The sequence below is a fragment of the Vitis riparia genome, chromosome 11 (genome assembly GCF_004353265.1).
Source record: "Vitis riparia cultivar Riparia Gloire de Montpellier isolate 1030 chromosome 11, EGFV_Vit.rip_1.0, whole genome shotgun sequence".
Lineage (NCBI taxonomy): Eukaryota > Viridiplantae > Streptophyta > Magnoliopsida > Vitales > Vitaceae > Vitis > Vitis riparia.
The window spans coordinates 11981394-11994747 of NC_048441.1; the positions used below are offsets into that span (position 1 = coordinate 11981394).

General features: G+C 43.3%; 1 protein-coding gene across 1 annotated transcript in view; it reads right to left on the reverse strand.

Annotated features, from left to right (window-relative positions):
* The window catches only part of LOC117925619 (formin-like protein 13), a 74587-nt gene that overhangs the window by 40261 nt on the left and 20972 nt on the right, over positions 1 to 13354 (reverse strand). Inside the window, 3 exon segments of the mRNA XM_034844684.1 lie at positions 2330 to 2411; positions 2509 to 2559; positions 2647 to 2727. Coding sequence (XP_034700575.1) covers positions 2330 to 2411; positions 2509 to 2559; positions 2647 to 2727 — 214 coding nt within the window.

The following is a 13354-nucleotide window of genomic DNA, read 5'->3' on the forward strand; positions in this document are numbered from 1 at the left end:
ATCGTTAAGCATAGAAAGACATCTAACTCTTAGGCCCCCTTTTTCTTATCTAAACAAACTGCCTACTTCACTAAATACGACTCTCTCTAAAGTCCTGTTGCCCCTTAGGAAAACCCTCTGAATTTGTTCCAACCTTAAACTCACTTTCGTCAGCATCTGGAACAAAAACATAAAGTAGATAGGCAAGCAGATAAAGTGCTTAAAAACAGAGTGAGTCTCCCCCTTTTGGAAATATATTGTCTTTTCCAAATTGTCAATCTTTTACAAAACCTCTCTTTCACTTCATCCCAAGCCACCAAAGATTATAAGGGACAACTAGAGGAAGACATAAGTACGTGGTCAAAAGATCTCCCACCTTACACCATAATTCAAAAGTCAAATCTTCTAAGTTCTCCAACCTCTCAACTAAAATGAGCTCGCTCCTGATTAGGTTTATTTTCAAACCTAAAATGGCCTCAAGCCACAAAAGTAATCAACTTAAATAGGTCATTTAGGCTTGAGTGGCCTCATAAAAAAAAAAATCAAAGTATCATCGACAAACAATAGATGAGAAACCTCCACTCTCTATCTACCCCTTACCTTGAAACCTGATAGATAACCACCCTCCCTAGCCCTCCTAAGAAGGCAACTAAGCGCCCCTATGGCTAGCACAAGCAAATACAGAGAGAGTGGATCTCCTTACCTCAGGCTCCTAGAGCTTTGAAAAAAATCAAAAAAAGTTTCATTCATAAGAACCAAAAAAACTTACTGTTGATATGATCCAATCCAACTTGTCCACTTCTACCCAAACCCTATCTTGTCTAAAACTAAAAGGAAGAAATCTCAATTAACATTATTGTAAGTCTTCTCAATGCCAAGCGTATAAAGCACCCCACAATTGTTGCTTTTCAACATAAAGTCAATTGCCTCATTGGCTATAAGCACGACATTTAGAATTGGCCTTCCCTTCACAAAGACATTCTAGAACTTGGAAACCACTTTATTCACCATTTTGTTAAGCCTATTAGCCAATACTTCAGCCAATAACTTATAAAGCCTACCCACCAAACTTGTAAGCTTAAAATCTTCAAGATCTTCTGCCCTCCCCCCCCCCCCCATGAAAGTCACTAAAAAACCCCATCACCTCTTCCTTAACAAAGTCCTAACTAAAGTACTAAAGTGCCAAAAAGCCATTGAGAAACTATCTGACCCTAAAGCTTTGCCCCATTTAGATCTGATAGAGCATTGAACACCAATTCCTCTAAAAACAATTCCTCTAACTTTGCTGAATCTGAACATTTAAAGTGTCAAAACACATATCCCTAATGCTGGGTTCCCCACTCCCCTAGCTCTGACAAGAAGGTTCTGAAAAGCCTAGACAATCCCCTCCTTAATTTCAATTTCCTCCGTTAAACAAACCCCGTTAATCCTTTACCTGTATATCTGTAGTAATGGGCATAATGCAGAGTTTTAGAATGATTTGCAGGGATAGTAGCAGATTATTATAAAGTGGAAGAGGTTCAGGTTGTTGGAAACTGAAGTCCACGATAAATTTTCACAATTGAAAGCTTGAGATAGTAGAATTCTCTCTCAGAATTTTGTAGCCAGAGAGAGAAAAAGGAAGATAGGTTAGTTTGGAAGGTTCCTAAGTGTTTGTTTCATATGTTAAATCCTTTTGCAAGGCCTTTTATCTTAAAATGTTCTTCCTCCTTTTCAATGAGGAAGGTATGAAACCCTTTTGAAGTCTTTGCTTAGAAAGCAATTTGAGAGAAAATCCTTACTATCAATCAACTCATTAGAAAGAGAATTTTGTTCAATTAGAGTGTTGCATTCATAAAAAATATAACAGAAGTAAGCTAACCACCTTTGTGTTCATTGTGAAGTGGCCCCTTTCAGAATCTTCTACAATTTTTGAAGGTATAGGGCAATTGGTTTTGTTTCTTAAAGAAGTCTTCTTGAAATCATAGTTGTAGCTTTCAAAGGCCTCGTGTAGAATGTATTTTTCAGGGATAGAATTATTTTGGGGATATATATTTTGCAGAATGGCAAGTGTGTTCTTCCTCTGTTCTCATTAGTGTTTTCGGGTGTTTCTTGTACGTCTCTTGCATACTTGGGTTGTACCCTCCTTTTTTAGCCGCTCGATTATTATATTTTATGTTCTTATGTATATTTAAAAAATAAATAAATGAAAAAGCTTTGTGCATGGCTCTTCAAAACAATGTCTCTCAATGCTACATCAGACCATTGACACAGCTCTTTGACAATGCCCACAAGGATACTAGGCATTAATTTGCATAGATAACATGTGATGGTTCATTTTCACAGGATATGAGAGCAATCAAATTCTCACCTCTAGAAGTTCCCTGGTTCAAAGCATTTCCTAATTGAAGGATTGTCTGCATGATTCTTTTCAATTTCACAGAGTTTTTTATCTGATAAAAATATCAGAACAAGACTAATGAGACATCAACTTTTACAAAATAGTTGAGCCAGTGCCAAAAGAAGAACAAGAACAGGAGAATAACTTGCCTCTTCTGCTGCAGAATTTACAACATTTAGGCTTGTTCTAAGATAAGAAACCTGAGAAGCAAACAATAATAAGGTCAGTTCAGTTACTACTAAACAACCAAAAATATTGGGGAAAAAGCCAATGAATATTCCACTAACCAGGGAAGGAAACTGTATTTTAAATGAGAAAACTCTGAGCTTAGTTTCTACTCGTGGTACTTGCATCAACTCTAACAAGAACTGTCATCAAATATTACATGGCATATTAATAAAAGGATTAATCCCAAAGACAAAAGACTTCTCCATTTTTATAACAACAATGAGAAGACTTTAGCATGGTATTGTTAGCTTCAAACTAAGCAGCTACAGCAGTTCCATTAGAACCAGAAACCAGGTGCCGATATGGTTGGTCATCAACAAAAAGAGTACAACAAATTGATCCACAAAATACTTTATTAGATCTGTCAATGCTGACTAAAATGTACTTAAAAAATGCCAAAATGCAGAATATTCATTCTGCCTAAGTCTTATTGGTACTGACTTAATTTCCTAATCATTTTTTTTCCTTCTACTAAGACGGAGGCTGATTAGAAGGCTATAGTCTTTCCCTATTTTCACTGAACAGTGAACATTGTATGCAATGATCTGACAAAATAATCAATTAAATATGTTACTCTAGTGAGAAAACTTAACAGATTATCACAAATGTCATCTAATCTATGCTCATATAACAAGTTATATTTACCATTAGGAGTTGATTTTCCATTTTAATGACTTAATACTTGTTAAAACGTAAACAGTGAAAGAAAAAGTTTCATCATGGTCCACTTGGGGGTTGACTGGTGCTATGAGAAGTTTTGCCCAAACTGTTGATGAGTTAGAACTTCTTGATCTTCCTATGCAAGGGGGTGTTTTCACTTGGAGTGGGGGTAGGAATAATCAATCCTGGGCCAGACTAGATAGGTTTCTTGTGACTCAGTAGTGGCTAGATATGTTTAGTGGGGTCACCCAATGCAGACTGCATAGACCTACTTCTAATCATTTTCCTATTTTGTTGATGGGTGGTGGGATGAGGAAGGGCCCTACCCCGTTTAGATTCGAGAATATGTGGCTGAAAGTGGATGACTTTAATGGTCTTCTCCGGGGGTGGTGGCAGGGGATTGAGGTGAGAGGAAGGGCCAGTTTCAGATTGGCCTCTAAGTTGAAGGTATTGAAGCAAAAAATTAAAGTTTGGAATAGGGAGGTGTTTGGAAGGCTGGAAGTCAACAAAAATTCAGCCCTCCAGCAACTGGAGTATTGGGATGGAGTGGAGAGCGAGAAGAGCCTGTCTATAGCTGAAACTGAGCAGAAAAAAGAAGCCAAGGATGCCTTCTTCAAATGGGTGCTTATGGAAGAAGTCCATTGGAGGCAGAAGTCAAGGGAGCTGTGGCTTAAGGAAGGGGATAGGAATACTGGTTTCTTTCACCGGATGGCTAATGCCCACCATAGGAATAATTCCCTGGATAGGATTATGATTAATGGGGAGTGGCTAACTGAGGATCAAGAGGTGAGGGAGGGGATTGTGAACGCCTTCCAAAACTTACTCTCAGAAGAGCCGAGGTGGAGAGCGGACATTGAGGGGCTGCATCTCAATCAACTTAATTCCCGGGAAGCTGAAGACTTGGAGATGCCTTTTTCTGAGGAGGAAATCCATTTCACCTTGATGGAGATGAGGGGAGACAAAGCTCCAGGCCCGGATGGATTCACAGCGGCTTTTTCGCAAGCATGCTGGGATTTTGTGAAAGAGGAGGTGGTGGATCTGTTTAAGGAATTCTATGAGCATGGGTCCTTTGCCAAATGTCTCAACACTACCTTTCTGGTCCTTATCCCTAAGAAAGGAGGTGCTGAAGACTTAGGGGATTTCAGGCCCATCAGCTTGCTTGGGGGTTTGTACAAACTCTTGGCCAAAGTCCTACCAAATAGGCCAAAGAAGGTGCTAGATAGGGTGGTCTCAGTAGACCAAAATGCTTTTGTGAGAGGGAGACAGATTTTGGATGCTTCTCTAGTAGCTAATGAGGTGATTGATTATTGGCACAAAAGAAAAGAGAAAGGGCTGATATGCAAGTTGGACATTGAAAAAGCTTATGATAGCATCAACTAGAAGTTTCTTATGAAGGTGCTCTGAAAGATGGGCTTTGGGTCTCGTTGGATGGATTGGATGTGGTGGTGTATTTCAACTGCTAAGTTCTCCATCTTAATCAATGGGGTGCCCGCCGGTTTCTTTTCGAACTCAAAGGGGTTGCAGCAATAAGACCCTCTCTCTCCGTATCTCTTTGTCTTGGGTATGGAAGTGCTTAGCACCCTTCTTAGACGGGCTGGTGAGGGGGGCTTTCTTTCCGGATGTAGGCTTCGGGGGAGAGGGGGTGAGGAGCTGACTGTCTCCCATCTCCTTTTTGCTGATGACACAATCATTTTCTGCAAAGCTAGAAGAGAGCAACTAACCAATCTAAGCTGGATTTTGGCGTGGTTAGAATTAATCTTGCCAAGAGTGTTCTAATTCCTGTTGGGGAAGTGGATGAGCTAGAGGAGTTGGCAACTGAGCTAGGATGCAGATTGGGGGCTTTACCCACTGTCTATTTGGGGTTGCCCCTTGGAGCCCACCATAAAACCTCTTCTTCCTGGGATGGGGTGGAAGAGAGAATGAGAAGAAGACTAGCCCAGTGGAAAAGACAATACATCTCGAAGAGGGGAAGAATTACTCTTATCAAGAGCACTTTGGCCAGCATACCCATCTACCTCCTATCCCTTATCCGCATTCCTAAGTCTGTTGCAAAAAGGATTGAAAAAATTCAAAGAGACTTCCTTTCGGGGGGGGGGGGGGGGGGGGGAAGCTTGGAGGGGAAAGCTCACTTAATTAACTGGAAAGTGGTCTGCAGCCCAAAGGAGGAGAGTGGATTAGGCATCCGAAAGATAGACTTGTTGAACAAAGCCTTGCTGGGCAAATGGGTATGGAGATATGCCTATGAGAAGGATAACCTTTGGAAAACGGTGATAGGGGTGAAATATGGTCAAGAGGGGTGTGGGTGGAGGACTAAGGAAGTTTGTGGGTCTTTTGGAGTGGGATTATGGAAGGAGATCATGAAGGAGGCTGATTGGTGCTAGGAGAGCATTGAATTTAAGGTAGGGAAGGGGACTAGAGTTTTGTTCTAGACGGATAAGTGGTGTGGTAATGAGGCGCTATCACAAACTTTTCCACAGCTGTTTACCTTGGCGGGTCATAGGAATGCCAAAGTAAGTGAAGTGTGGGACTCTAGCCTGGGTCAAGGAGGTTGGAATCTCAGCTTGGCTAGAGATTTCAATGATTGGGAGCTGGATCAGATAGGAGATATGCTGAATCTGCTGAGGGACTTCAGGACTTCTCCTGAGGAGGATTCAATGAGATGGAAAGGGGAAGGCAATGGTGTTTTGGGGGTTAAGGGTGCTTACAAAATGCTGATTGGCTCCTCAGCCTGTGCCTTCCCAAATAGACGCATTTGGATGGATAAGGTCCCAACAAAAGTGTCTTTTTTTGCTTGGGAAGCTTCGTGGGGGAAGATCCTCACCTTGGATAAGCTTCAAAGAAGGGGGTGGCAGCTCTCTAACCGGTGTTTTTTGTGTGGCTGTGAAGAGGAAAATACGAATCACATTCTTTTACATTGTACAGTGGTTAAGACTCTTTGGGAGATTGCCCTCGCCATTTTTGGAGTTCAGTGGGTGTTCCCAGAGTTAGTTAAAGAGGTGTTACTTAGTTGGAGGGGTTCTTTTGTGGGGAAAAAAAGAAAAAATCTGGAATTACATCCCGTTGTGCATATTTTGGATGGTTTGGAAGGAAAGGAATAGGTTAGCTTTCAGGGGGGGGTCGTTAGATATTCAGAAATTCAAAAAAAAATTTGTATGTAACTTGTGGAGTTGGACTAGGGTGTACATTGGAGAGGAAACCTATTCTCTCTTAGGCTTTTTGGAGTGGCTTGTGGCCACTTGAGGGTGGGCGAGGTTTCTCCCCTCTTTTCTTTCAGTTCCTTGTTTTGGGCTTATGTGTATACCCCCTGTATACGTACGACTTTTTAGCCTTTTTTAATATATTTTGTTGTTTATCTATCAAAAAAAAAAAAAAAGTTTCATCATGGTCACTATCACTATTATATTATTACTATTGAGAATGGTCTACCATTTATTCAATGCCTCAAGAAGTCAGTAACATGTCACGACCTGCTCAAATGACCCTCCCCTGGGCTTATATAGGTGAGCAAGAAGCTTCTGGAACTTTGGAGTCATCTATACTAATGGAAGAGTGTGGAAGGTTCTAAAGAGAGCTAGAGATGTCCACACATCTCTGCACCAAGGGTGCAAGACAAGGGAAGCCAATGGGACATTCTAGAGACTTCCATATATGTCTTGTAAATACTTGTACAAAGCTTTTGCATAGAGTCTTCTAAATATTCCTAGGATTGTAGGGAACCTTTGTGGGTTCCAGAGAGTTCCATTGGTACCTATAAATAAGTGAGGGCCTCATTTGGCCAAGCCACCACCCAAAACCACCTAAGAACCTAACCAACCAACCAAGTGAGCTTCCAAGCACTTGTAAAGCTTTCTTTGAGCAATAAAGCTTCCATTCTTTAAGTGTTGCCTACGGTTCTCTTAGCTTCCAAATCGTGTGTCAAACTTAGTTCAGCTAGCTAAGTTTTAGGGGAAGGCTAACTTAGCAACTTTCAAGCGGGGTGAGTTGTCTAAGTGTCGCACATGAGCTTAGGAAAGGCCTAAGTCCGTGACAAACAGCTCTCCTTCAAATCTCAACACAGGTAGCAAAGCAATTATCTTTTTTATTATTTTTTCCCCTCTTTCTTATTTCATTCTGCTCATAATTGAGTAACAATCTCCTTGGACAATGGAATGTTGGAATTAAGGGATATGGAGATTGGGTCTTTCCTCTCTCTTGCTAGTTCAGGAATTATGAAGAAGGTTTTTGTTGTGTGCTTCATAGGGTGCATGTTCCCATTCTAGGTTGTTTGGGAGGTGTTAGGTGCCATAAGGATTTGTGGGAGGAGCCACGAAAAACTAGAAGGAACTTGAATGTGGTTTGCTTGCCCTTTGGAGAAGAAATTATGGTGTGGGTGTTTATCTTCTAAGATGAGTGGATTTCCAAGTTCATTAAAGAGCTCAATCTAGTGGACATTCATCAAAGCAAGAGGCAATTTGACTTCATGTCGAGGTCAAGATGGCCACTTTTTGTCTTGTACATTGATAGGTTGGAACGAACATCTCTCTAACATTTACCAGAGCACATATAATTAGTTGTCTGAGGGAAAATGGGTGAGAGAGAGAGAGCAATAGAAGGCGAGAGAGAGTGCGTAGGTGAGTGCGATGGTGAGGAGGGGGAGGAGGGGTCGGCGCCGCGAAGCAGAAGGAAGGAGTGCAGCTTCACAGTGGAATCCAACGCGTTCGAGATTATTGGGGAAGATAGAAAAGGAAAAATCCAGGTCCTCATTGTGGAGAAGAAGGGAGGGGTTTCGTCATGGGTGCAATTGGGAGCGTACAGTTTAGGGTTTGTCTTGGGAGGCCTGAATCTCTGCATCAAGGATGAGAAAGAAGCAAGATGGGGAAGGGAATGGAAGGAGCAGGGCCGAACGTATTCCATGTCTCGAGGAAAAAACAAAGCGGGGGGATTTATTCGACTAGGGGTCTCTGATCTAGAGAAGAAATGGTTCTGCATCTTCATCCCGAGAGGCAGAAGGGATAAAAGGGGGTGAATGATCATGGCGGAGAAGCTTAACCAGATGGTAGGCTCTTTTGGTAGCAGACCAGAAACCCAGGAAGGAAAGGACATGGGGAAGACTGTCGGGGGGAGATCGTATGCAACAATAGCAAAAAGAGCACTGTCGGGTAACCCAAACGCAATCGCAGTGAAGGTGAAAAGGGAGGACTCAATAGAATTGCTAAAGAAATAGGAACATTGTGTCGTGGCGAGTAGGAAAGACAACTCAAGGGGAGATGATGACCTTGAGAAGGTGGGGCAGCTTTGGGCAAAATCGTGGGAGCTTAAGGGTAGCTTAGGGCTGGCTAAGTTGGATAAGGGAAGGGTTTTGCTGGACTTTGAAGATTTGGAAGAGGCCCGTCGTGTTGTATCTTCAGGAAATCGCACGATGGATGGGATTCAGTTAGGGCTGGATTTCTGGAGTCCTAGGAGTGGATGTTGGACAGAGGAGGAAGAGACAGAGGAAATTTGGGTGAGATTATTTGGGCTCCCTGTTTCGCTTTGGAGCCCAGAGGTCTTAAAGAAGGTGGGGGACAAATGTGGCGGCTTCATCACAGTCGACGACCAAACAAAAACGATGGGCGAGCTCCAGTGGGCCAGAATCTTGGTGAAAGGGAGAGGCGAAGCTAGACCGAGTGTCCTGGAAGTTGAAGTGGAGGAGGAGGTCTATGTTGTATCTTTATGGTGGGAATGTCGTCCAGTGATAAGGAGGAGTTGCAGACAAAATGATGGTCGTCACAGCAGTGAGGGTAGGGGTGAAGAGATCTCACGCGCGGAGAAGCGAGTGAGGAAGTGGTGGGTGAGCGTGGGTCTCGAGACCCTGCACCCGTCAGATGATGGGACGGGTGAGCAGGGGATTGGATCGGGTCGGGTTGTATTCCAAAGCCCGACATCCAGGTCTTGGGCTCCAACTGGTGCCTTGCACCTCTTAAGCCCATCTGTGAACCCAAAGGAGCCAAGAGGGGGTGGTGGGCCTGGGCTAAGGAGCGGAGTTATGGGCTTGAAGATGAAAGGTGTGGCTGCTAGCCCAGAAGCAGGCCCGTCGCATAGGCGTGATGAAGTGGGCTGCTCTACTGTAGGCCCAGAGTCGCCAAAAGCCCAATTGTCAAACAAAAGCCCTGATTTAGTTGTAAAGCAAAGGGAAGGCCCAACTTCCTCAGCAGCCCAAGATCAAAATAACCCTCAGAAGAAGGATTCTCTGTCGACGGGACCTGTTCCAGGTAATCCTCATGTGCCAAAGCCTTTTGTGGCGCGGGAGACTGAGGACTTGAGGAAGTTATATGGAGTGGCTAGGATATCAAAGACAGATAAGGCGCTTAAAGAGGAGTCAATGAGGTATGGAATGGGATTGTGCTCTTGGGGGAAAAGGGTTTTGGGGACCTCTCTTCTCAATTCTTTTACTTTTGATCGGACTCCCGGGGGGGAGTTTTTCGATCATTCTGGGGACAAGAATGAGGAAGATCGGGCTGATAATACAATGTGGTTAACGGTGTATGAGGGCTGTAATGAAGGAAGCAATGGAGGTAAGGAACTGGGAGCAAATATAAGTAATAGTGATAAGGGCAGGGGGATTTTTGGGGTCGGAGATATGTTTGATGTCCAAACAAAGAGAGGTGAGCAGGAGGGCAAATGGGAGGAGAGTGGTTTGGCGAAATTCAGCCAATTCCTGGGTTTCTCCACGGAGGGGTTGGAGAAGGAAATCCTGAATTTTCTGACCAAAATCAGAAAAAGAAGGGAGAAAATCCATAGTAAAGAGCTACTGGAAAAATCTAAGTTCGAAAGGGAGTTAAAAAGACTGGAATGCTCCATTAATTATGAGGGGGGAATTAAACAGAAAGGCTCGGTACAGGGCAAAGGGCGCCAGATTGTGATTGCCCAATGAAGATGAAAATTCTGAGTTGGAATGTGAGGGGAGCAAATGATAGCTCTAAAAGAAAAGTTATTAAGACGTTCATAAGGACCCAGAGGGTGGATGTAATCTGTATTCAGGAGACAAAAATTCAAGCTATGTCGGACAGCATTGCGAGAAGTTTAGGATCCGGAAGATTCCTAGCTTGGAAAGCTGTGAATGCGGAAGGGGCTTCGGGAGGAATTCTGATATGCTGGGATAGAAGGACTTTGGATATTCTAGATTGGGAAGAGGGTCAGTTTACGTTATCTTGCAGATTTCGGAACGTAGAAAATGGGGCTATATGGATTCTTACGGGAATGTATGGTTTGTTCTCCAAAGTGGAAAGGGATGCATTATGGGATGAGCTTGGGGCGATCAGAGGGTTGTGGGAAGACCCTTGGTGTATAGGGGGGGATTTTAATATTACTTTGTTTCCGCGGGAAAGGAGTAGCCAGAGGGGAATGAATTCAGCAATGAGGAAATTTGCTGAAATTGTAGATGATCTGGGGCTGGTGGATCTTCCACTTCAGGGGGGTGAATTTACTTGGAATGGGGGACAAAACAATCAGGCATGGGCAAGATTGGACAGGTTCCTAGTATCCCCTAGTTGGATAGACCAATTCAATGGGATTAATCAATGTAGGTTGCCCCGTCCGGTATCCGATCACTTTCCAATTACGTTAGTGGGAGGGGGATAAGACGGGGCCCGACTCCATTCAGATTTGAAAATATGTGGCTTAAGGTAGAGGGCTTCAATGATCTTGTTCACAGCTGGTGGCAAGGAATTGAGGTTAGGGGCAGTGCTAGTTACAGATTGGCTACTAAGATGAAGGAAATCAAACAGAAATTGAAAGTTTAGAATAGAGAAGTCTTTGGAAAGCTGGAGAGCAACAAATCCTTAGCCTTGCAGCAGGTGGAATTCTGGGATAGGGAGGAAAGTGAGAATTCTGACTGTGGAGGAAACAGAGCTCAAGAAAGAGGCAAAGGATAATTATAGAAAATGGGTGATTATAGAGGAAACTCATTGGAGACAGCTCTCTAGGGAAATATGGCTGAAGGAGGGTGATAGAAACACGGGTTTCTTTCATCGCATGGCAAGCGCTCACCGTAGAAATAACTCTTTGGAGAGAATAAAGATCAATGGGGTGTGGCTGATAGAGGAGCAGGAAATCAAGGAAGGAATAGCTAATGAGTTTCAAAGTTTGCTTTCAGAAGATATGGGGTGGAAGGCGGACATAGGGAATCTTCAGTTTGATCAGATCAGCCTACAAGAGGCTGAGAACTTGGAGAGACCCTTTACAGAAGATGAAATCCATGTGGCTTTGATGGAGATGAATGGGGATAAAGCCCCCGGTCCGAACGGCTTTACTATGGCATTCTGGCAAAGTTGTTGGGAGTTCATTAAAGAGGAGATTTTAGAAATGTTCAAAGACTTCTATGATCACAGCTCTTTCCTCAAGAGTCTCATCAATACTTTCTTGGTATTGATTCCCAAGAAAAGTGGGGCTGAGGATCTTAGAGATTTCAGACCTATTAGTCTCTTGGGGGGGCTCTACAAGTTGTTGGCTAAAGTGCTAGCTAATAGATTGAAGAAAATAGTAGGTAAGGTCGTTTCCATTTCTCAGAATGCCTTTGTGAGGGGAAGACAAATCCTTGATGCCTCTTTAATTGCAAATGAAGTGATAGACACGTGGCATAAACAAAAAGGAAAGGGTATTATATGCAAATTGGATATAGAGAAAGCCTATGACAGCATCAACTGGAAGTTCTTGTTGAAGGTGTTACAAAAGATGGGCTTTGGGTCTAAGTGGGTGGGGTGGATGTGGAGTTGCCTATCCTCAGCCAAATTCTCAGTGATGGTTAATGGAGTGCCTGCAGGTTTCTTCCCTAGCACTAAAAGACTTAGACAAGGGGATCCTTTGTCTCCTTACCTTTTCATTATGGGGATGGAAGTGCTAGATGTTCTTATCAGGAGAGCTGTGGAGGGGGGGTTTTTATCAGGATGCAACATAAGGGGTGGAAGTGGTCCTCCAATGAACATTTCTCACTTGTTTTTTGCTGACGACACAATTATATTCTGTGAGGCCAAAAAAGATCATCTAACTCACTTAAGTTGGATTTTATTCTGGTTTGAAGCGGTTTCAGGGCTAAGGATCAATTTAGCCAAGAGTGAAATCATTCCAGTTGGAGAGATGATGGAGATGGAGGAGTTGGCTGTTGAGCTAGGCTGCAGGGTGGGGTCTTTACCCTCTCAGTACTTGGGTCTTCCTTTAGGGGCTCCAAACAAAGCGCCTTATATATGGGATGGGGTGGAGGAGAGAGTAAGGAGGAGACTAGCTCTTTGGAAACGGCAATATATTTCTAAAGGAGGGAGAGTCACCTTAATAAAAAGCACTTTGGCTAGCATGCCAATCTATCAAATGTCTATTTTCAGAATGCCCAAGATAGTGGTTAGAAGGATTGAGAAATTGCAAAGGGATTTTTTGTGGGGAGGGAGAAATATGGAGGGAAAAGTTCATCTGGTTAATTGGGAGGTGGTATGTACAGACAAGGATAAAGGTGGGCTAGGTCTTAGGAAGCTAGCCTTGTTGAACAAAGCTTTACTTGGTAAGTGGATATGGAGGTATGCCTGTGACAAAGATAATCTGTGGAGACAAGTGATCAAGGTGAAGTATGGGCAGGAGGGTCTTGACTGGAGGCCCAAAAAGGCAAATGGGGCGGTTGGAGTAGGGGTTTGGAAGGAGATTTGGAAAGAATCAGAGTGGTGTTGGGATAACATGACATTCCGAGTAAGGAAAGGCAACATGATCAGATTTTGGACAGATGTGTGGTGTTCAGAAGCTTCATTGTCTCAGTGTTTCCCTCATCTCTTTGGTATGGCTGTGCAAAGGAATTCAACGGTTGAGGAAATGTGGGATCAAAATTCGGGTCAAGGAAATTGGAACCTTCAGTTTGTGAGGGATTTCAATGATTGGGAGTTGGAGTTGGTTGGGGAGTTTCTCCACATATTGAGGGGTTTCAAACCCTCCTTGGAGGAAGACTCAGTTCTGTGGAGGAAGGGAAAAAGTGGTCAGTTTAGGGTCAAGGAAGCTTATAGTTTGTTGGCGAAGTCTGATGATATAGGTTTTCCTTCAAGAAGTATTTGGGTGGCAAGAGTGCCAACTAAGGTTGCTTTTTTTGCCTGGGAGGCGACATAGGGGAAGGTG